The sequence below is a fragment of the Rhopalosiphum maidis genome, chromosome 3 (assembly GCF_003676215.2).
Source record: "Rhopalosiphum maidis isolate BTI-1 chromosome 3, ASM367621v3, whole genome shotgun sequence".
In the NCBI taxonomy this organism is placed as follows: domain Eukaryota; kingdom Metazoa; phylum Arthropoda; class Insecta; order Hemiptera; family Aphididae; genus Rhopalosiphum; species Rhopalosiphum maidis.
Genome location: NC_040879.1, coordinates 53,399,030 through 53,425,879, shown reverse-complemented (window position 1 = coordinate 53,425,879; position 26,850 = coordinate 53,399,030). Strand labels below are relative to the sequence as shown.

Below are 26,850 nucleotides of genomic sequence, written 5' to 3'. Positions count from 1 at the left end.
ACTTTAAAATTTAATACAAGGTTTATTATAAATTTTACTTATCCTAGTAAAAAAAATCAAAAATCGTTGGTCGCAATTTTTGTTTAAACGCATTTAAAGTTCAAATTTTTACAAAATGTATCAAAATCGCGAAAATTTGCAACGAATTTCGAAGTTGAAAATTCATAAAATTTTTGTGATTTATACCTAAGGTTAAAAAACCCAATACAAGGTTATCCATAAGTTTTCCTTCAAGTAACTGTAAAAAAAAATTCCAGCGTCAATATAGAAACAATTTTATGAGCGTATGAAATGAAAATTGTTTTCGAAATCAAGTAAAATAATGATATATTACAATTTAAATATATATCCTAGTATCCTATTAATTATTATTGATTGATAAATCATCTCCGTTCAGAATCGTTTTTCGTATACAATGATACCTGTCATTGCACTCAAATTTAACACATCCGTTATTATAGTGACCAGTGACCTACTCACCATCTCTACTATACAGCAGAACAATAGCCACTTTTTTTTACAATTTCATTGTACATAGAATGTACTAATAATATTATATGTTTGTAGTGATAACAATTTTAAGTTGCTACGATTATTATTTATTGGATTCAAAATATTCAACATAATAACGTTAAAATTGTTATTTTTGGTCTTAAATAACATCACAATTATAACTTTGAACTAATTTTTTTATCAAACAATAACATTTATATATAGATTATAGGTATGAATTTTAAAATATTAAATGCCTTTAGATAATTTAAATAATTTAAAATTAGTCATTTAAAGACCAATACATTGATCGCTACGCTCAGAATCTAAAATTGTGATTATTAATTATACTTACAGACTACAATACTTACTTTAAAAATAAAATATTAACTTAAAAAAATACCATCGTAAAACAAATATATTACTCACCATAGACATATAAAGAGTCCATGGTACTTACTTCTGTTTAAAACCCAAAATAAAAATAATAATTTAATATTAGTACTTAGCACTTGGTAGTACAGCGAGCTATTATAACTCATACACACATTATATTTATATTATTGATTATAACATTTATAACACATATAGCAGGGTTCGTAAGTTCATGCACTAAAAAATGCATAAATTAGCATGTAGACATCCACTAAAAATTAAAAAATATGCATTATATACACTAACATTTTTAAATTATGCACGTTAAATATATACATAATGTAAAAAAAATTAATAAATAATTTTAAATAATAAGATATATTTATTAATTTTAAAAGTATTTAATTTCTTTAATTTTTATACATTGTATTATAACACTCGATATATACAATTAATACACATTGTAAGATTTTGTCAAACAAAAGTTTTGTCATATTTATCAATTTTAATTAATGTAATTCTTTGTCTGATTTTTTACACCTTTATCCAACAATTGTGGCTACGATAAAAACACATACAAATAAAAGTGCAAGAAAACTGTACATAATATTATAATAGTATTATACCAGCAGTTAGCAAATGCCAAATAGCTATATGATGGGTGTGCAGGCCGCGTGGGTACGAATCCTTCCAAATTTCCAAAACATGCCTCCACAGTCCACAGGTTTCGTTTCGTTGCAACAATGGACAAAACAAGAAAATTATTATAATTGATAGATCATACGCACGTTATACGATAGACTCAATAGAGGATGGTGGTAGTAACGACAATATTGTTTCCGACGTTTCCGTGGTACTGCGTATAAAACGCATAAAACCTATAGAGCCGGATCTAGTCGTACGAGAAGTCGAAAATACAAATATATCAAACAAATAGTCAGATACTAAAATTTTGTAAATAAAAAATTAAATAAGAAATAAAAAATAATTCAAACATTTATTTGTTTAAACGTTTTTTTTTATAAAATAAATATGTGCTAATAACTCTAAAAAATCTACTTTATCGTGCCCAATATGCCTTTTCACCATATATATAATATACAAAAACATGCACTATTAAACTTAACATTTTTATGACTGTTGTTATAAAACGGATTTGTATCTCAGTTAGCATGTTTTCCCGTGTTGCAAGAAAAACATGCAAATATGTGAACTTACGAGCCCCGCCTATAAGTATCGCATACATATATGATGTATATAATAATAACCATATAGTAACATATTATATATAAATAAATAAATAATAACATGAAAATAGCATGATGCGATTCCGCAGACCATATTATATTATAATTTATGCATACCTAATTCAGTAGCGTCATTTCAGTTTTTGTTTGACTAGGGCAACTACTAACTGATTTGCCGAGTGCCGACTCAACATTTTTTCCACGCAATTCACATAGAATAGTGCCATAATTGGTGAGGAGGGGGGGGTAAATTTTTAGGTATATAAACGTCACACACAGGATTTTGAAGTATTAAATATAAACAATTTTGTCAAATGTTTATTAGAATTAGAAAATCAAAAATAGAATAATTGAGTAATATGTAAATAAATAATAAATAGGTAATAGGTACCTTTTAATACAGCAGATTTATAAGTTAGCAGTATATACAGTCACATAATGTAAATACTAAACATCTTGATTAATAATATGTTATAGTTCTTTAAAAAATATAACAAAAAAAAATTAACAATAAATCTTTACTTAAGAAATATTAATATTCATTATTATGATTTATAACAATGGCCTTTAGTAGTTAAAAATAAGACTTCTTAAAATTTTTAAACGTGCCAACTTAAGGTTGATGTAAAATTGTAAATGTTAGACTAGGGCAAATGCCTAAGTTGCCCCCCCCCAAATGACGCCACTGATCTAATTATATTATGGATGAGCATTCTTTGTTAGTAAAGTTAGAGAGCTAACTGATAACATTTTGGCGAAATAAAATATTGTATTTATTTGTATTAAATGGTACAGGCTATCTATATATTGTACCTATATAATAATTAATAAACTAATAACTAATAACAATTAACAGTTATAACATTATTATACCTAATGTCCTTTCAATACTACTATGATAGCAGTGGACAGAGGTTATCACTTATTAAGTTATTAAGATTTCACTGATTGTGTTCACAGCCGCGTTTAACGGCGGGCAAGCGGGGCGGCAAATTTTTGAATTGTAATTGTCTTAAGGGCGGCATATTTTAATTTGCCCCGAAGCGGCTATATATAGCTTAACGCGGCACCGATTGTGATCTACTGATGTAGGTGCCTATATTTGATAAGGTACTTGCAGTTTACTTATTTTATTATTTACGATATTTTTATCGTGTAGTGATAAATGAAAATTTATTTGTAAAAATATAAATTTAGCTGACATACGATACGATATCGCACACTGCATTCATTGTGACCGCCGCGCGCCGATCAAACGTGTATAAGTACCTACTGCAAGTTGTTTTTTTATTTTCTATTTATAAAATAAAATAGACAAAACGATTTTATTTTGTACTTAATCATTTATATATATATATATATATATATATATATATCATGTTTTATATTTTTTTAATTATTAATGATTATATAATATATGTACAATTAATTGGAATGAATGCAGCTTGGCTCTTGTGCGATTTCTTTACAAAATGTAAAAGTAAAACAGACATTTACAAAAAATATCATGAAAAAGATGTCAATTTTTACTAAAAAATAACTAGAGAACTAAACTGAATTTATTCCAATAACCTATTAGTTTAAACAATATTCACACGCTTTTTTATCGCATAGCCTGACATTTTATCCAAGATGTCCCCTTTCCCATAAATATATTCTTGATTCATGCTTTTAGCGTGTCGAGTAAGTCAGCCCCAAGGCTCATTAGCAGAGCCGTGCCATGGGGGGCGGGCTAAGGGGCATGGTTTAAAGGAGCGCCAAAAAATTGAAATACATGAAATGCATAATGATAAATAAAACAGGGGCGAATATTTTTAATTTTGCCCTGGGCACCAAATCTTAATGGCACGGCTCTGTTCATTAGTACCGTCTCGACTCTCGAACATTGGAAAAAAGTGTATTCAGCGGTGTCCAGGGCGCTGGGGCAGTACGAGCAGTGTAGACTAACGGCTCTAGTGGCTCTACCCATTAGTACGGTACCTACACATGTCCCACTCATACATACTTTTAATACTAAAATATTCAACAAGCAGTTAAGTCCAGCGGTTGTGCACTTTGTCGTACGTACCATAATGTTATAAATTATAATATTATTATATTTAAATCTGCTTAGATTAGAATAAAATACTATTAGACATAATGACGTATTTTTTCGTTTAGACTATCGATCTATGTGGTGTACCCAACTGTTGTTAGTATCACACTTTGATAAGTACTATTCCTGTTGATAAGCTATCACAAAATTGTTTCCATCTCAAAAGTTTTATTCTACAATCGGCGTCTTAAAAATTATTTTTTAATACTCGACATTGTTTATAAATTACGTAACGTTATGCCAAAGGTTCCTTGTAGTTGATCGCTTCTCGTTAGTTTGAAGTCATGTCTAGAGCAACGTTTATGAATTTAAGGCGATTAACTAATACTAACGCTAGTTCAAAAAACAGGTACATTTTTTCAATCGTTATATATAATGTAATAATTTGCTTGTATTTTTAAGATAATTATGAATATTTTTATAATGTATTTTTTATATCAATGGTTATAACATAATCAAACGAAAAAAAAAAACTATTTTAATGTATAAAAAAAATGTCCTTGATAGGTATGTATTTTTTTTTATTTTTTTTTGTATACATTAGTTATAAGTTAAAATTAGGTTTTTTTTTCGCCTACTCAATTTTAGCTAAACATTATTCGAGGTCATGTACTAGTACTATAAAAAATTATGAATAATTAAATTTCACAATTGTTAGTAAAATAAAATAAAATACTAAATAATTGATGTACACATTAATTTTGTTTTTCCTCACAATTTTTCTATAATAATGTGCATAGTATACATTATTTCAAAAATCTTAAATAAAACAACTTATATTAAAATTTTATTTAAAAAAAACAAATTAATTTAACCATTGATTACATTTAATCGAGCATTTAATATATTTTATTTTACATTTTATTTCTTTTTCTTTTTTAGTTTATTATATAGAATGTGTTATATATAATAATTAAATATACAGTACCTAGGAGATTAATTAATTATTTTCGGTTTATTTACTTCTACAATTTTAGAAGAATATATTGATTTTAAATCAACCTTTTGTTATTTTATTAGTTATAAATTTATAATATTTCTAAATAATAAGAAAAGTACACTTTTTCTAATGATAATTTTAACATAATAAAGGATACTACGCTCATAGAGGCATAATGTTATAACACTTATAACTTATGAGTAACAAATAGTAAAATATTTTTTCATAACATTTATTTGTATTCTTAGTAAAAATCCTATACTTGCATTAATGGTGTTCAATGAATGGCCAAGCATAAATTTGATTTTTTTAAAACATAAATTATTTTTTCAAAACTATTGCATTGACACATATTCTGGATTTTGTCTTAAAAAGCAAATGATAATCTTATTGCAAAGGATGTTTTTCGCCTTTGAGGGATAATGTTTTTTAATTATGACAGTGGTGAATTAATCACTAGGCTTGTGAGGCTCAAACCTAAGGCGGTAACTTGTAGGGGGGCGGCAAATTTGTTATGTTATTTTATTTTTACTATATACTTTATTACCCATCACTTTTCAATGTTAGCCCGTTTAAACTACGATCCTTAGATAGTATTTATAAAAGTGGGGCTGTAAACACTGAGCGTGCCTCAGGGCGTCGTGAAGGTTTATCTGCCACTGAATCATGGGTACTTGAGTGAATCAGTTAATTTGTAAATATTATTTACACAATCAGAAAACACATTTACATAGTAGGACGTGATTAATAGTCCACTCTATAAGTACAATACATTTTAATATTAGTGAAATTGTTAAAATATTCTTTTATTTCAAGAGAAAAATTATTAAAATGTATAATTCCATAGTCAACTGCTCTTAATATTTCTATATTTAAAAAAAATAAAAAATAAAAGTATATTCAAGTAGTCTTATAATTCATGTCTAATATGATTACTTTAATGTATTCAATAATTAAAAAATAATATTTTTAATTTATAATTGTTTTATAAAATTAATTATAACTTTTTTTCTGTTTAACAATTTGTTTTAAATTTTTATTGAATTTGATGTTTCTCTATTAATTTGTTTATTTTTGTTTATAGGGAATGGAAGTTCATCAGTTTAATGAATGGCAAAGATATTTTCTATTCAACTAGTTGTCTTACAAAAATAGCAATAACACCCAAATATTTGTATGGAATACAAATACGACACTTCATAAATGTGTTTAATACTGGAATAAATAACGGAAAAAAGTATAAAGAAAAACAGTTAATTGGGTAAATTTTACATAATTTAGAAATTATTAAATTTTTATTAATCTAATACATAATTTTTAGATATTCTCCGGAGCAAATGTTTGATGTTATTCAAGACACAGAAAATTATAAACATTTTTTACCATTTTGTCGACAGTCTACAGTCAAAGTTAAAGGAAAGGATCATGCTAAAACTTATTTAGAAATTGGTTTTCCTCCTATAATAGAAAGTTATGTATCACATATTACATTTCAACGCCCTCATATGATTAAAGCAGAATGTCGTGATGGAAAACTGTTTAAATATTTATTAACTCAATGGAATTGTGATCCAGGATTAAAAGATAATCCAAATACTTGTGTTATTACTTTTTTTGTGTCTTATGAATTTAAATCACAATTACATTCAGCATTAGCTAATATGTTTTTCAATGAATTAGTTAAACAAATGGAACATGCTTTCTTTGTTGAAGCTGGTCGACGATATGGCAAACCTTGTATAAAAGCCCAAAAACTTTAATAATTAACTGGAAAATTAAATTTGTTGTTTAAGAAAACGTTATACCCGCATGCGTTCTGTTAAACGCAGATTTGCTATGATGTAAATTAGTAAAACAGACAACAAATACGGGTATAGCGTCCTCTTAACAATTCCAAAAGAAGTAACTAATAAAAGTACTTCCAAGTGAATAATTTTGTTAAAATTTTAGTGTTGACTATTGTTTATGTTTATTTTCGAAGAAAATATCTAGAATAAATTATCTTTACATAGGTACTTATTATTGTTTATTAATTAGTGAAGAAAAATAAAAGAATATTAATAATAAGAGTGGAAATCAGTTGTGATAACATTGATGAAAACATTAGGAATGAAAATAAATATTAAAATTTAATAATGTGTTTAATTTTACCATAATATAGGCAACAGTAATACATGTGTTATAATTCTGTTATGTTTTAAATTTAATCAGTGTTATTATTACTGATTTCTACTTGATGTTAAATGTTATTAAATATTTTGCTCTTTTCTATAATCCTTATAATAAATATAATATATTTTGAGTTGTTATATTTGTATATTTTAATGTGAAAAGTAATGAACAAAATTATTAAAATATATTAAAATCATTGATCTGTAACAATTGCTTTTAAATAAATTATACTTATTATATGTTATTTATTCATACATCAGTTAATTGCACCAAATTTAATACAAACACTCTACATGCCATAAATACATTTCAGTGCCATTTGAGACAGTTGAATTATGTGTGATAATTGTGTTACCCATTTATTGTTACTAATAGGTACTGCCTTTCTTATTTTATTATATTTATTTTTATTTTGTATATATGTATAGTATAATATAAATTATATTATTATCTCTATTCTCTACTTTGGTTGTTATTTAATTTTTATTTATGTTTATAATTTATTAAGTATATTTAATAAATTAACATCATTGTATTGGAAACTTGTTGACTAATAAATTAGGGTTGCATACACGCATGTCGTGAATTTTATCAATTTACAAGACTAATAAAATTAGTTATATATTAGTTATAGTTATTATAATACAATATCAGTGTTGCATAGGGATAGTACAATACGTTGAAATGTTGGGATTGACATGATGACAAGACATTGAATGTTTGTATATTGATGCAAGGTATTATACATTTATAGGTATTTTTGTAGTATGTGGTCAACCATATACTTGTTGTCCGCCACAGATATACTGAGTCATTCCCATCTAGTCGACACTGGCCATGATTTCTTGCCAAAAATTTAAATTTTATATATTCAGTCAGAGGTAAATACTTTTATACGTTTTTAAAGAAAAATTGACTTATTCAAATTGATACTCATATTTCTTAACAGAACGATGGTGAAACAATTATAAAGACAACTCATTTGAATGTTTTCTATGTGAGACATCAAATCATAATAAATATTTTTATAGATATTAATAATATTTTATGTACCTATACATAATGTTATTTTAATTTAATATATAATTTTAAAATAGTTGTTAATGAATTTATTTATTTTTTTGATCGATTTTTATTGTTGATGAATATTGAAATGTTATTTTAAGAATATGTAATAATTAGGGCCCAGATTTAAATAACCTTAAAAATATCAAAATATGCTGTAAAAAATGACCAAGAAGTATAAAATAGTAAAAACATTTTTATATTTTAATTTTGTTATTTTATTACAATTTTTAATAGATTCTTTGGTGATGATTTTGAGTGTTGACTGATGAAAACATCACTTTTAAAATTGATTTATTTATTCTAAGCATAGCAAATAAATTCATAATTAATTATATGCTAAATTCTATATTTTCTATGTTAATAGAAAAAAGCTAATAATTAGTAAAAGAAAAGAAAAATTATTGCTATAAGCTTCAAAACTGTTAAAAATGTAAAATAAAAGTTTTGTTTTAGATTCTCTTAAGTATGAAAAAGGATTTGGTACTTGAAAAGCATTGCCTAAAAAATATTACATTTCTCATTCAAATCCAGGCCGTGATAATAATATTTGTATGGAGCCAAATATGTAGGTACCTATAGAGTATAGGTATAGACTATAGTTAATTTAATAAGATGTATTTTAGTGTCCTTTTTACACCAAATACAATTATAATTTTAAAAAAATTTTATAGTGAACTACTAAAGACGAAAATCAGATTTAATAATATCTATCATAATCAATATAATAACAAGATTAAAAACACTTAAGAAAAGCCTTATTCTTACCTACATTTTTTAACCCAATTAGGAAAACCAAAAAATTGCGAATTTCATAGGTACCTATTATTAGTAGGTATTAATGTTGAGCATGTAATTAAATATAAAAATTATTAGTTTGATAATAATATTTAAACATTTAATGAAAAAATGTATCATTAATTTTTATATTTAGTTCTGAAAGTAATAAAAAAACTAAAACATGATATTTCACTATCTCAGTTAGTTTTGATGAAATCATCGACTTCATAAAGTCAATGGATGAAATAGACGTTAAACCACACCTAAACTATTAAAATACATTGTTTACTATATGCATTTTGAGCCCATTGACACCCGTCACCCATAGAAGATAGAACAGATACATAAATAATTTAAATATCTTCAAGTTTGCGCAATTTTATTAAAAAAAAAAAAAAAAAAAAACAGTAGTAGGTATACCTACTTACCAAATGATTCCTAGTTCCTAGCAATACATATTAAAATAGTACCATTTAATATAAGTAATATATTCAAATATATTGATTGATACCTACTATTGATATTTGATAGTATTTAAAAAATTATTTTTACTTTCTTGATTTTTAATCAATTAAGGATGGTAATTGAAATGAAAAAAGTCTGAATTTTTGTTATATAGCAAAATGATAAAAATGTAGGTAACTCAGTTCACAGTTGTAATGAGTAGGTGGATGATTAAGCTAACTATAATATAAAATATTAATGAGAGAGGTCCGATATCACACCCAAGCGGTATGACAATTTGAATCAACAAAAACGTCGGCGTGAACTGTCACAAAATGTCTAATTTTTAACTTTTCTCCAAAACTATTATGGTTAAAAAGTTGGTTAATAGCTCATTAAAAAGAAATTATGAAGTAGATACAAAATTTGAAATTAAATATTTTCAAAAAAAATGATTTAATTTTTTACAGTTAAAAAAATAATTATTTTTGCTAGATTTTCATTTAGCATGGTAGATTACCAAAACTGGAGAACAGATTTTATTATTTGGAGTCTTGTTAGATTCGTATTGGCTAGGATAAGTGCTGTGAAGATTTTCAGAACTTTTTATCTTCAATTGTTAACTCACTACAAAGCTATGAAGCTGAAAAACATAAAGAAGCATCCAATAAAATGTGTTTTAATTTTTTTTGAAGTTCTGTAGTAAATTAACTATAAAAGATAAAGTTCTTAAAATCTTCACTGCACTTCTCCTAGCCAGTGTGAGTCTAGCAAGACCCCAAACAACAAAAATATCCGCTCTCCGGTTTCAGAGATCTATCTCACTAAATGAAAATGAAAATAAAATACACTTTACATACATATTGTAAACAATTAATAAATTTCGAAAAATTGAAAATCAAGAAAATGTACATGCCGATCTCTGACTTGGTAAGCGTTTTTTTTATTACCAAACGTAACCAATCAATTATATTATGCCTATTATAAGACTATAAGAGCATGTATCTAGATCCACTCGGACAATGTGTTTCCATCGCCAACGACCATACCACGTTGAATACAACAGTTCTCGTCCGATCACTGAAGTTAAGCAACGTCGGGCGTAGTTAGTACTTGGATGGGTGACCGCTTGGGAACACTACGTGCCGTTGGCATTTTTTATAAAATATTTTATCGTATAATTTTTATAGGTATCTGTAAGTATTTATTTTTTAGTTTATTAATCTTTAATCTATTATTTTTTTTTTCATACAAATATCTATTATAGTAAATATTATTTATTCACGTTTCAACAATTAATAGTATTAATAGCGTAATGTACTTATAAACAAATTTCTAAATTAAATTATCTTGAGAATTATACTATAATGTTACTGGATTTGTGTAAAAATCCCAATTATTGTTTATTTTTGTTTTCTTAATTATTAAAAAAATATTGGAAATTGTATACACTTGATTCCTCAAAGTACTAACTAGATTCACTTTTTTATCAGAAAAGATTAAAAGAAGATTGAACCATTTTTACTATTCTAAAAGGTGATACAAAAAAAAAAGAACATTTTTGTAAAATTTAATTTTAATACATTCATCACTTCGCCTAAAATCTAAAAGTTGTTGCTGCTGTATTACGTTGTAATATAAACTATATAAAATATTAAATTATTGTAAAATTTTTTTATGATTTTTGTCCTTAACTATTAATAATGATGTATGCTTTAATGAAAAAACTAAAATTACTGGGTAGTATAACTAGAAAAATAAAAAGGAATATTTTAATAAATACAAATGTAAATTAATATTAAAAGTACTTGTTACCTGTGTCTTACATTTGAATATTTTAAGAAAATATATGGTGGAATTTTAACAACCGATTGTATGTTAGATTGCGTATATTAATCATATAATTTTTTGAATTTTGCATTTGGATTTTCAAATTGTTGAATATTGTAAAAAAGGTATGAGGGTACCTAATATTACATTTCCAAGCTATAGTTTTACAATTTTCGTGATTTTGTAAAAAAACACTATATTTTCATCTGGCACCTAATAAACAATAGTATATGTCTAATAAAATATGTATAAACTTTAAATGTCTCATATAAAAGTTTAACTTGCCCTCAAGATGAATATATAATTAATTTATATAGTTCAAATAAAACTTTCATAGATAGCGCAAAGGATAACAATACTAATAGGTACAACGTTGGTAAATAGTATATGAAAATAAAATACAATATTTTTAAATAAACGTAGGAAAATGATTTAGCTTAAAAATATTTGTTTGGAAAATATTAAGTATTTAATATACCTTAATTATAATACAGCATTATTCATTTACCAGAGAATATTTTAAGGAATTATCACACATGTGGTGACTTGAAAAATAATTATCTATACTAAACATATTACAATCAAAAACACAAAAACCTAAAAAAAGAACACAACAACAACAACATTAATTAAATAAAACCTTATCTATATCAAACAATATCATAAAACTAGGAACACATAAATAACAAGTATAAATAATTTATGACTTAAATTTAATCGTTTTAATTAAAATAATAAAAAAATTATTAAATATATTCAATATACATATTACACAAGTATAAAAAATAGCAATGGAAAATAGGAGTAAGAATTAAAATTATATAATTTATTAAAATTTCTTTAAAAAACTTATTTATAATTTATTGGAGGCTCAAAGTGAAAAAATATTTGTTTAGCAGTAAAAAGCCGATGATAAATTTAAAATTTAAAATTAAAAAATAGCGTGCTAACTCCGCTTATTTTGCGGGGAAAGGCGTTGTCAATATACATTATAATTTATAATGTATTTATTCTATACCAATATAGTTATAATATAGGTTCCTATATTTATTGTGATAGAACATATAACTATATGGGTTCATATAATAAAATGCATTAAATACATGTTATCAGAAAATTATGATTACGTTTGAATATATGTAATTATGCATAATGATATAATATAGAAATCTGAAATATCAAAATAAAAGTAGGTACAAAAGTTACAATCAAAAAATGTAAAGTAGAGAAAAAATATGCAATGAAAAAAAGTATAATATGCAAGGTAAATATATAGTATTTAACCTTGTGTTATATAGGTAATTAATTTTCGTATTAAATAATCCATATTGGTTTTATACGCAATTGAAACTAGAAGATCAACAGTACATAATAGTATAAAATAAATATAACAATAACATTAATTAAAAAAAAATCAATTAATAAATTGAAAGAATATCTATGCTTTAACAACAATTATGTCCAACACAAACTTTATTAGGATACACTTCTTCACTTGAATTTTAATACTTTATAAAAATGTCTATTTTTATTTTTAATTTACGAAATGGCAATAATTTTCATATTAATTGTATTAAATATTCGTTTTTCAAGTAGTAATATTTTAATAGTTTCATAAATATAATTTTTATTCTAACGGATGACAAATTTTTCTTACATTACGTGCCAAAAATTAACTATTTTTTTCCCTGCATGTCATTTAACTATAGAAATAATTATTAATTATTATATCATATATTATATATATTATATGAATAAGAAAAAATAATGTACCTATTAATTTAAATTAACTTATTGTAATTATCAAGTTGACTAAGGAATAAGAAGTTTAATGAAAAAAAAAAATGACAAACCTACAATATAATTTTCCGAAAGATGTCAGCGGTAATAAAAAGGTTCTTATTATTATATTTATTATTAAAAATAAAATAATATACCTAATAAGTAATAAATATTTTAATTTTTCGCGTGTTCTAAACATTTTTTGCGTGTAATCTTGGGTGTGCGTGCACAGATTGCCATTCCTGTTCTAAATCTTTTATACAAAAAACTGAATTTTAAAAAGTAGTGATGAATGCTTTTTCAATTGAATTTTCGATCAAACACGAAAGTATATGGTTACTTTTTTTTACTTTAGCCAGGCAATTTGGAAACAAGTATAAAATCACGACTGTTCAAATAATAATAATTTTACAAAAAATACTGGATTTGAGATATTACTTCAACATGAAAATTAGGAGAACTTGTTTTTATGACTATGAATAAAATAGATAATTAACTCATGGTTTGAAGTATATAATTAGAAAGCAAGTATTTAAAAAAAAATTATAACATATTTTGAGATGAATTGGATTGGTTGATCGGAATTTTGGATTAAAGAGATAAAAGAAGAAGAAACGTCAACATTCACTATTCTCAATAGAATTCTGCAACTGTTTTAGTTGTCTTCGAGGTGATCTTTCAGAGAACCAACAACAATGTTCAATGTGGAGATATAGTATAATACATTAATACATTTTCAGCACTATAATAAATTGTACGGACCCAGTCATTAAATTCATAGATACGTTAAAAAGAGATCATATATTGCTTAACTAAAATGGCAAAACAAATAAAAATTAATTGTTAGATTGATGTCAGTGGCGTAGCGTGGATTTCAGCTTAGCGTATGCATTGAAATAGTAAGTTAATAAAATCGTGGAAGCTACGCCCCCCCTATACTCTTCTTAATATTTAACTTGAAACATACAGTGACACAATGCCTTACGTGTTTGTTAATATATATTACGTAAATACATAACACAATATTATATTTAATAAACAAAAAATAAATGGCTGACGATAGCGTATGCAAAACTGATCCTGCATACACGAATGACAAAAACACGACCGCGAGCGGGTCAGGTTAGGTGAATGTCTGTACCCGTATGCAATCGCCAACGTGCATACTGCGTACATAATGAACATGATAGGTGCCAGCCATTAGATATAGCGGACTATAGCGCGGCAAATCAAAATTTTTTTTATAAAAATATTACATTATTAATATAAAAAAAAATTATTTTTTCAATTTGTGAAGTGTATGCTGTGCAGCATACGCACACACTACGCCACTGGTTTGTGTCACAAAAATAAAGTATAGGTAAAGGTATATGTGTAACCGATTTGCCTTTATTCAAAATTAGCACCACCGTCTCGGTGACGCGACACTGGCGACACTGATGCTGTATGCGGAGTTTCATTTTGTGTCTCAGCTGAGGCAGCAGTAGGACATATCATCACATGACCTATTACCATATGCCAATGCCATAGTTACCGCCTTTGTCTTACTTATATGGTTTGGCAAATTTCTGTTTTCTGTTATTAGATCCAACACTGTTTAGTTTGTGTGCATTTACGTCCAATTAATTTTCTCCGTATTTCTCCAGCACCATATCACTGGATACGTGAATTTTTTTTTTTTTTTATAATATTGTCTTTTACTTTAGGTGCCTACTGCCTACTGGTCATAACATCAATATCGGCAATACCGAATACCGCATCAGATTTATTCGCGGATTATACGTGATAATAATAACGTTCACCGTGTATACCCGTCATCACCCTATTACAGCAACAACGGGACCTGACCTGCACTCTTGTACACCGCCCCGGACACGAAAAGTCGCACGAAACGAGGCTACGCAATAAATACGTTAATAATAAGGCCTCGTCGTGTGTATAAATAGTGCAGGCCCTCTGCAGCAGCGCCACGCCATCCTCCGTGCACGGGCCCCATTCGGTGACAGTCACGGAGCTTTGCGAAAAATAAAATATAATATACCTACGTATAAACACATAATACGCGTTTGAATTTAAAAAATAAAAACTACGACGCGCCGTAGGTATATACTATGTATAGGTGTATACACGCGGCTGAACATTTCGAAAACACGCCAATGACATGTAAAAAGAGGATATATAATGATAATAACCGCACACGATATAAACACGATAATAATAAAAATCCGCGAATACGTCGAGGGCGCAGGGTGTCTAACCCACATTGTATATTATAAACGCTTACGCATGTATATATATATATATACACACACACACACAACGACACACGATAATAATGACAACGGCGATGATATAAAATGACGATGCACAAAAAGTTTTTCACGTTTATTACGTGCGCTCCGACGACGACCAGCCCGACAACGACCGGGTGGCGTGTCCGCGAGTCGTATATATACACACACCCACCCTCCCTCCCACCCCTCGGCCATAACGATATGGATACGCGCGTTTCGCGAGCAATGGAGTGCACTACTACCACTATACACACCCCTAACCAGTACCTAGGTATAGGTGGTGTATAAGTATAAGTATATGTGTGTGTGTGTGTGTATTAATATTTCGACGTTTTTTTCCCGTTGTTTTTGTTTCGGGAGTCTGAAACTCGTGCCAAGGTGAACTTTCGGCAACCGCGACAAAGGGGGGGGAGGGGGCGTCATTATACGTATACATATATATATATATATATATATAGGTACCGTTTATGTTTATTCACATCATAAGTAGGTGTATACAATATGTACACGTAATATCATGTTCGCGTACTGTATAATAATATAATAATAATACGATCGTTTTGGTCGTCGTCGACTGTGCCGTATGGTCGACAGGTCGTTTTCGAGCTTTTAATATATATATATATATTTATGATGCGCGCCGAAACCGTACCGGTTGACACGGTGTACCGCCACGGCCGCCGTTAAAAATCCGAGCACACGATCGCGATCGCAGTAGTAGTTCGACAGTGGTTTTCCGCGCGTACACGTGTCCCGGTGTCCAACATCGACATTTTATTTATTATATTATATTAACGCAGCGTCCGATTTACGTATACGAAGATATCGCATCGTGTTTAATAAAACACACCTTTATACCGATATATCGCGCATATTGTGCCATGCTCTATATTGTCCGCGTACCACCCAAATAAAATAATATCTTAAACATATTTATCCGTACGATTTCCGTTATGTCATGATAATCCGATGACGTTTTAATGGAGGACGTTGGTGGCGGCAGCCCTACAAATAATAGCCATCCGTCGCGGTATACAAACAACCGAAACGGTTCGACATATCGGCTTCAACAACAATAATAAAATACGCAACTTCGACAATAGCGCGGACGCGAGACCCTATATATTTACCCTATACACTCTACACCAGAAAACAATACTTATATAATACGATATATCTGTGTATGTTATTACCTAAACTTAAGACACCGCAACTTCCACCGTCGGACTGCAGTGTTCATAATCCTCTCGGCCACTGGACCACAACGAAACGTATCTAAGGATCTACCTCCCACAACCACTCAGCAGCAGTAGTATCATAATAATGTTATTATAAATGTGGCGCCAATCAAACATCAGTTGATCGCAGCTAGTAGGTACGTTGTGCGCACACTAGTCGATTAAGGATTTTGCACAACGCACTTATGCACCATCATGCGTCCACGTATAAACATGAGCGCAACTAGGGTAAAATGTATGGGAGTGCTAAAACCTATAGTACAACATGACAGCCCCCTCCCATTATTTATGATAAGCAAAATTAATATACACAAAAAAAAAATGTTAATATAGTAAATTGTAGTATAGCATATAATATCATAATACTCATCTATTGTTATAATAAATTAATTTTTCTGTTATTAGTTAATGTAAACTTATTTAAAATGTTTTCAGTATTTATGTTATTGGTAATTTCTCTTTCAATGCATATTGAAGCTAGATTTTTAAAACGATTTTGTTGCATGCTTGTTAGAAGCCAATTCTTCACTCTTCGCATTACAAAAAAAGATCTTTCACGGACAATTGTTAACTGCAAAGATCTAACAGTTATGATCATTTTAAAATGTACAGTTTCAAAAAAATCATAACTTACTTAAAAATAATAATATCATTAAAAAGTTACGTGGGACCCTGGATAATAATCTTACTTTTATAAAGTAACTTTTATAACAGGTAAATTCACTTTAATATCAAAACTGACTGTACAAATAGTACAATACTGAAACTGGTGAACGAAAATTTGCCATGTCGTCCGTGTGTAAGACGGAGACAACACATGCGGGTACTACGTCCTCTTAAAAATAAAACCTACTGATTCTACACGCCTTAAAGACTACAATAATAAACACATTTGAAGTTTCCATTTATAATATTTTAATAAATTATCAATTTCGCTGGTCAATACTTGTAAATTATTAATTATCAAAACAGAAATTTTATAAATATTGTAAAAATACAGTATAAAAAATTTGGGAGTGATAATTTTGATATTGGGAGTGCTAAGCACTCCCAAGCTCCCCCCCTAGTTGCGCCCATGCGTATAAGTGAATCTTACAGATATTATAGAGCAGGGATCACCAATAAATATTTTCGGAAGGTCACTTAAAGTTTTCTTGAACCATCAATCAACATTTAATGTACATAATAAATTACTACAATGATATGATTATTCAAAAAAATTAAATGCAAAGCTAAAAAACAAAATTGAAAGAAAAACTCATTTAACCCAACATCAAAAATAATGATTAAAAAGTTGACATCTTATCTAATAACCCGCTAGTGTTAGTCCACGTGACGCTATTTCGTCCAATTTTTAAAATTACTCGTGAGCGGGTATTAATAAAAATATAGTACTCTATCACCAATATATATTTTGTGATACTGTTTTCATTACAATAATTTTCAATTATTGAATTGAAATTTTTAAATAATTTTTGATTTTTCAAAAATTTTCATTTTAGAAAAAACAAGAAAAGGGTTGAAAACTGAAACTTAAAAAAATAGGTATTGAAATTATTAGTATATCCTCTACTTAGTCTACTTAAACCGCTGGATATATAGATAAGTTGTTGTACGTTCACATTTAAAACATACTTAAATATATAATATTATACTCTAAACTCTTAGTCTTAAATAATAAGTATTTCACTCCGCGAATCTATAAACTGTTGTTTACTCGATGACAAAATACCATTAGTTATTCGTCGGCCGCGTGCCGTTGAAATGTATTACGAATCGTTACAATATTGATCGCCGGCCCGAGTGCCTGCAGGCTGTAGCACGCTACATATTATCGTCATCAGAGTAGATTATAATTATAATTTATAATTGTATATTAGTAGTCATATACATAAATATGGTCTGGCCTACGTTGACGAAATTATGCGTTTGTCTATTGCGTTGAACCATATTATATTATATTAATTATTACTTACTATTGACTAATCAGTAAATAAATTATGTTATTATAATTTACGAGTATAATATTCATAGTGCGTAAACGACGACGGTTAAACATTGGACAAACTGATTTTATTTTAATTTTCTGTCGTATTATATCGATATGGTATCCTATACTTTTGTACGACACAATACTTTTGATATCGACTAAACAACAGTCACTTTTATACCTACTTATGAAATGTTTGTAATTTTATCCTTGTCCCTATTTATATACATTAATAGGTATCGTTAATAATTCACCGGCGTAACTAGGGAGGACTTGGGGTAGTTGGTATTTTCCCCCTAAACACTAATCATACCAAAATATATTTGAATAGAAAACATTGGGCCTACAAAAGAAATATATTTTAGCCTCCCACCCTTACACTCCGATAATCATATTCGAATATTGCATATGACTATGTATATGTAGAGTATAGGTAGTACTATACTATGAATAATACGTAAAATTATGTACATTTATATTTAAATATAAATGTATGTAAATGTATTTAATTTGTTGTATATTTTTATATTTTATTTCATGTGAATACAGTGCAAGATTTAAGTTGATAAAAAAAGTTCGAGTTTTGTAGACGTTGTTTTTTTTTATTAGCCTAGCTTTGTACGTCAGCTAATAAATTAAATGTACTAGGTACGTAAGTAAAATAAAATACTCGATATTTTATTTTGATTTTTTAAAAACTTTTTAAGTTTATTTAAAGTTATTTTAACTTTTAAGTTAGTGTTTTTATTTATTAGTTATTTGGATTTATTAAAATATATTTTTTTAAATGTCTTCTTAATCAACGAGTATTCAAAATATTTTAAAGGTCAATATTCTTATTCATTTTTGTATCATAATAATATGTGTGCTAATGTACTGAATCGGGTTTACCTCGTATTTTTTAATTTATGTACAAATATTATAATATTAATACTAGATAAAACTGATATAGATGTAACCTTTTATATATTAAATTCAAAAAATAAAATAAAATTAGTACATCTTAGTTCTTATTATAGTTTTTAAAAATAATTTGTACTTCATTTTTATAATTTTTCTAATAATAAACGTTAAAACGTAGTGTCCAATAATATGATGTATTGATGTTTCAATATTCTTTACTTAGTTCTAATGTAAAAATAAGTGGGTGTTATCTATATTATTGTTTTTGTTCAGATTTACCAGTTTTTCAACTGGTCAACTCAAATATTGTATATGTAATAAAGCCATCTGACTAAGGCTATAAATTGTAAACATTTATTAGAAATTGTACACGTATTTGCTTAACAACTCATTTCACACAATTTTAAGGTTTAAATTTTACATAAATATTTTTAGTCTTCATTTTTATTGTTGTGAAAAATTATTATCCAATGGAATTTGAAATAGTTATATATTTATTTATTTATTTAAATTAAAATATTTTAATTGTCTACTCTACTAAACTATTCTACTATTGTCTATTTATAAAAATCACAGTCCATTTTTTGTTTCATAAATATAATATTATAATAAATTATTACTACTTATATAAACTTAATTATTAACTATAGGTTCAATCAAAACATCTGCTTTTTTAAATTTAATTCGAAGAAATATTTATTTTTTGTACGGTTTTTAAAAATATCCATAAATTACGAATTAAAATGTCTAGTTTTTCAAATGATATTAGATGAGCACATAAAATTAAAAACATTTTTTTTTTTTTCTTAAATAAGCAAAAATATTATTTTAATTTCCGAATTTATTTAGGTAGGACTGGTAAGAGTATTTAACTAATTATTATTTTTTATACTAGATTTAACACATTTTATATCAGTGACCTACTTAGGTGAAGAATACTTGACCCCTACTATAGCTACTATACAGCAAAGCGACTTCCCTGGTCTTATTATTATTATAAATTTGCAACTTTGTCTTAATAGTTCATGGGCCATCAGTTTTGTTTTTACACTTCCATATTTACATTAATCTTGATTATACCTATTTTTGTTATTGCAAATTTTTTGAATACCTTTTTTGTATGGAACTATTGTTCATTGTAATTAACAGTTTTTGTATAACTATAATTATTACCTGCCTTTAATTCAATAATGATAAATCATTGTATAATATGATTCTGAGTAGGGAAGTTTATATGTCAACCTATTTTTATAGTTATTTTCTAATACCTAATTATTATATTTATATATTAAGTACTAAGTAATTTATTTTTCTATTAGTACCATGGTATAGACTAAACTTAAATTAATTTTTGACAAAATATTTCCATTTTTTATATTTTGTATTATTAATTACTAGGTATAATACTGTACAACGAATAATTGTAGTTTTTAACATAGAAGGCAATACGAACGTAATAATGTTTTATGTAAAATAGTATAAATACTAAATAGGTGCATAGTATAAATGGTATAATAAAATAATTAGTTATTAAAAACCATTGACATTTACACAGTCACTAGACAATTTTGATATTTTAACTAAAACTACCTTGAATATTAAAAAAAAAAAAATTATACAAAATACATAAGTAGCAATTTGGATATTTTTCAATTTCTACGATTAATATTTCTGAATTAAGTACAACAAAATAACACATTGTTTCATAAAATATTTTACGTTCGAATAATCCAGTTTCAACTAAATTTGTATTTCAAAAACTAATTATACGAGTATGTGGTTTTGATATTTTTGGGTTTCTATGTTAACTTATGAGTAATTCTCAACTACAAAATTTTTATGCAAATATTAGTGATTTTTACGAATTTTGTCTGTTTGAACTTTAAAGGTTTGTACATAAAAAAAGTAAGACTGTCTATCCAAATAATCTGTACATAACTTATTTATAAATATGAATCTTTATACTATTCCCATATTCTTCATATTATTGTAAAATACTAAAATATATCTCATTATTAATTTAATTTAATTATGTTGTAGTTAATATTAATCGGTAATAAATTAGCCATGTATTTTATAAATCTACGAAACATACGTATGCAATGAATTTGACTATTTTATTAAAATTATTAAAAAACAGACAATTTTATGTAATAAATAATTAAATTCATGTATATTCTTCAATAAGTTTATTCTTCGTAGGCTTGAGTTTATTACTCATGTTATACTATTATAGATAGGCATAATTATCATATTTCCTATTCATAATAATTCATTGATTTATTTATCTGTAATGTAATAGGTACACTTACCTTTATAATATAGTTAACAAACTAAAAGTTTTTCTTTTTTAATTTTGATAGCTTTAATATTTTGTTTGGTTTCTTTATTCATATTTGATATCAAAATTTATTCTGTAATTACCAATATATTAAATTGGGACCTATATGGCTATATATAAGTTTTTATATTACAAATCATATTGAAGTTCTTTTAATTGTATAGCTTGTCCAACTTTTGAATAAAACATTTATGAACTATGAGTATTACATTATTAATTTCGATAAATATGTTTTAATTAAAATGTTTTAGTACTGGTACTGCTCATACTGAAGATAGTTAATAAATATTTCGCATTTCTAAATGGATGGAGCTCAGAGAAATTTCAGTATGATGGCCGAGAAAATCGATAGAATGCGATGTTTAAGGGTAATACATTTTACTATATTGTATATGAGTAATTATAGTATATCGAAATTGTATTATCAATGAAAAAAAATATATATATACATGGATATACGTTTATAATATATTCATAGTTATTATTTATTATAATCAATTTGCTTTTTTTTTTTCAAAATTGCTAACTATTTTGTATTTAATTTTATACATTTAAGTAATATATTATAAAAGTTTGAACGAACTAATTATTAGTTAATTTGAGATTAACGAAAACTGAGTTGATTAAATTAATATTACGTAGATCACAACACTCATAAAAATGTAGTGGGTTATTTATTTGATTATTTCTGAGCTGTTGAATGTTTTAATTTAATGAGTATTATGATTTTAAATTTAATTGCCCATTTCATTATATATTATTATAATGCCATTGTTGTAGTTTAATATTTAAAACTTAGGTACTTAATAATTTAATAATATAATGAATAATTTTTTTTTTTATTATTATTTTAGGAACGATGCGACAATTATGTTAGATTAATAAAACTAACACTTGATGAAACAATCAAAGAACAAAATTCGCTTTTGGATGGATCAGCAATTCATAATAGACTAAAATACTTAGGCGTATTAGATAAACCTAAATCATTATCAAACACATTCAATACTGATAAATATCATAAAAATATAGATTATAATAACAAATACAAGTATTTGGTGTTTGATGATGATTTGAGTCTTAGGCAACATAAAAATAAATCTAACTTAAATACAAATGATATGTATTTATCAAATGACTATAGCAACTCTAATACTAACTATAAACCACAAGTTTATGATTATTCCACAGTATGTGATGACCAGAATAACGCATATTATATGCCAATCAATCATAAGAAATATAGAAAACCAACGAACTTTCGAACATTGAATACTCGAGAATACCAAGTATATTATTTTCCTACATCAAAACCTATACCACAATATCCTCGACAAACCACTGATAGATTTTACAGACGAAAACCTATTAAACAATATCCTGAAGAAGAAGTTCCTTATTGGTCAACTCGGTATCCAAAACCAGTAAGAGTTGTTGAACGAGAACCGTCGTATTCAATGATTGATTACGGTTACCGAAGTACAAATGATTATCGCATTGGCAAATCAAAATATATTGAACCATATTCATCTGAACACCGTACAAGATATTATTCAACAAACGATAATAATATTTATCACGGCCTTGATGATAGTGATTATTATTATGAACCTCATTTGGGGCAGCGATCGTTTTCTAGTATAACAAGACCATGTTCACCCGTATATAATCAAGATATTTTGTATGATAGACCTCTATTAGAAAATTCCAGCAGTTTACTCGAAAAAAAAATCCGAGATTATGTATGGAATCCACACAAAGAACGTGTTGAAAAGTATATGACTCCAAGTTATGAAAAAACCAAGTATTACACTGATTTTAAACCATTAAAGATTAAACACCAAGGAGACGAAACATTCAGAACACGTTCATTATTAGGATTAGATTCCCGAGTACGCAATCAAAGAAGCGAAGTAATCAATGAAAATTCATATAAAAATAACTCGATACTTACGTCACCTGAAAAAAAATCTGCAGATGACGAAATTCTTCAATCGCATGAAGACAATGATCATTACACTGAATACATATTAAATAAAAAAAAAACTGAAAGTCCATCGACTTTACCAAAGCGAATTAGTTTTGATCTCGGTAATGACCATATTGATCTACCTATTCATACAAATTCAATCGGAGAAAATACTAATGACAATTATATCACGAAAGACCATAAATTAATTTTAGAAAGAAAAGAATCAAATACGAAAGTCGATGATAAGCGTCGAAAATCGTTATTATCAAATGATAATTATTCAATTCCAATAAACAAACAACGAGTTTCACCAAGTGATATAAATGTAAGTTCAAGAAGACAGTCTTTAAGTAAACAAGAAAAGTTAGCTTCAATCGGAAATTCTTTTGAATCTGAAAAATATTTAAATTTGAAAAATAATTATCAAGGAAATGATTTGAGTTTATCAGAAAAAAATGTTCATTCTTATAATAATGATAAAATAAATTATGATAATAATAATGATATTCAGAGTTACTCGAAAACCCCAGATGATAAAAACAATGTTGTGCTTAAAGATGAAAATACATATCGTGATCTCAGACGTGATAGTAATGATAATAATAGAAAAAAATCATTAGAGATTACAGATAAAAACAATTTTAGTTATCAAGATCACACAGAAAATACTAAAAATAAAAGGGATATATTAAATGTCACTCGACGAAAAGAAAGTTACAAAGGCGAACAAAAATCGAAAATAGAAAATACTCGTGGAAATACAAGTTTGAATGATGTGGATAATAAATTAGACACTTTCGACAACGAATATAATAACAAAAATGTTACAAATGTATCACCTAAAAATAAAATTAGCTCACCCATAATTGATCATAGTAATGGTATGAATAATACGAACAAATACAATATGGACGAATATGAAACTGAGCACATTCAACAATTTACTAATAAAATGATAGTGGGGAAAAACGAAAAAATTCTGAAACTATTCAACCATATAATAATGTTGTTAATGATTTAAATGATGAAATAGGTAACTCTAATATCGTTACACAAGTTAGTTCTGATTTCAAAACAATTCCTGAAGTCCAAGATTCAACACATGGAGTTTCGATGAACGAGCTTACGAATGATATAAATTATTACCAAGATCATTCTGATGACAACCATATAAAAGAACACCCAACTCATGGGTATGAGACACAACCGGAACATGTTGCTAACGATAATCATTTTTATCCAGACGTTATTGATGATAATAAAGAAATCATAACACACAACAACATCGAACCCATTCAACAAAACAATTTTGATAAGGACAGCAATGTACACGATGAGTATTATTATCAAAATCCTACAGACGACAAAGAAGAAAATCTAATAGAAAACCAATACGAGAATCCCGATTCCCAAGTAAATAATGTCGACAACCAACACACGAATGATGATTATTATTATCAGAATTATTCTAATGTTGACCCAAAAGAACAACAAGAAAATCAATATTCCGAACCTGGTGTAGAAGGAGAATATACAGGCGAGCACGTCGAGCACGATGATTATTACTATCAAAATCATGTAAGAGATGACATAAAAAATCAGCAAGGAGATCAGCAGTATGTTGACCCTAACTATCAGGGAAATTACGTCGATCAGACACCGACTCACGATGACTATTATTATCAAAACTATTCTAATATTGACCCAAAAGCACAACCAGAAAATCAATACACCGAATCTGATCACCAAGGAGAATACGTAGCTGAACAAATGGATCGTGACGATTACTATTACCAAAATCACCCAGAGGAAGGTACAAATGAAAATCAAATCGATCAGCACTATCAGGAGCATCAAGGAAATTACGTCAGTGGAGAGCAGGATAATTATTATTATGAGAATAATTCTAATGTAAACTTAGAAAGGCATCCCGAAGGCCAATATGACGAACATGCTCAACAGGAAACATATGCAGGTGAACAACACGCAAATGACGGTTACTATTATCAAGAAGGCGATACGAACTACAACGATTCTGTCCCCAAAGAACAGTATGATGGTTATGTTGATAACAATCACGACGCTAATGTCGCTTATTATCCAGAATCAAATGTCGAACACTATGATCAGCAACAACATGATTATGAAAACAATAGTTACCCTACACAAAAAGTAGACTACATAGAACCGTATGAGCAAAATTCTAGAAATGAAAATAATGATTATTCCGAAAACGTCGATGGAAGTCAACCAACGAGTCAAATTACCAACGAACAAAAATAATTTTCCTATTAACGACGATCAATTAAAAAATAATACTTAAGTACTACTTATCTATTAATTATAAAAATAATATTTATGTTTATTTTTAGAAAAAAAGTAACCCGGTCTTGTTACTATCGTTTTAAGCGGAATTTATTGTAAAATAAATCGTAATACTGAATCATTTAGTACATTTATTTTAATAAAATTAAGGCGATTTGAAATTGTAGTTGTTACAAATAGTACAGGTACAGTTAATAGTTGTACGTGTAAAAAGTCCATATTATTCATTTCTTTGTATAGCTATATGTTTATTATACTTATAATCACGATAAAAAAAATAACAAGAATAAGTTGAGTAATATAAGTAGATAATAACTATAAGAACTAAGAACTAAGAAGTATTATAACATTTATAACAAATAGTTATAATAATTCGGTATACTACATTACTATGTACGGGAGTTTTTATTTATCATTTATAAAAAAAAAATATATTATGTTAACTAAACGATTTAATAGTTTTCCACAATGTTAAATAAATATAAAAAAAAAATGAAGACAGAAACAGGGTGACGGGTATAGCTTATTCTATTTTTAAAATTGTACCAGCACTGAAACGTCTGAA

At 27.2% G+C, this 26,850-nt stretch overlaps 2 protein-coding genes and 1 non-coding gene across 3 annotated transcripts; all 3 read left to right on the top strand.

Moving 5' to 3' along the window:
• Positions 1–4,366: 4,366 nt before the first annotated feature.
• On the top strand, positions 4,367–7,342 carry LOC113557403 (coenzyme Q-binding protein COQ10 homolog B, mitochondrial). The gene is made up of 3 exons (XM_026962898.2): positions 4,367–4,558; positions 6,234–6,410; positions 6,471–7,342. Exons 1-3 carry the CDS (start codon positions 4,494–4,496, stop codon positions 6,907–6,909), a joined length of 681 nt encoding a protein of 226 aa, XP_026818699.1. The 5' UTR covers positions 4,367–4,493; the 3' UTR covers positions 6,910–7,342.
• A 3,303-nt stretch (positions 7,343–10,645) lies between these two features.
• Positions 10,646–10,764, top strand: LOC113559487. The gene has a single exon (XR_003405989.1). It is a non-coding gene; the product is annotated as a 5S ribosomal RNA (ribosomal RNA).
• A 6,039-nt stretch (positions 10,765–16,803) lies between these two features.
• LOC113557773 (GATA zinc finger domain-containing protein 14-like) lies at positions 16,804–26,564 on the top strand. Its single transcript, XM_026963328.1, is given in 4 exon segments — positions 16,804–16,891; positions 22,240–22,356; positions 22,843–24,907; positions 24,910–26,564. Coding segments are annotated over 3 exon segments (3,465 nt in total). The 5' UTR covers positions 16,804–16,891; positions 22,240–22,290; the 3' UTR covers positions 26,244–26,564.
• Positions 26,565–26,850: the final 286 nt, after the last annotated feature.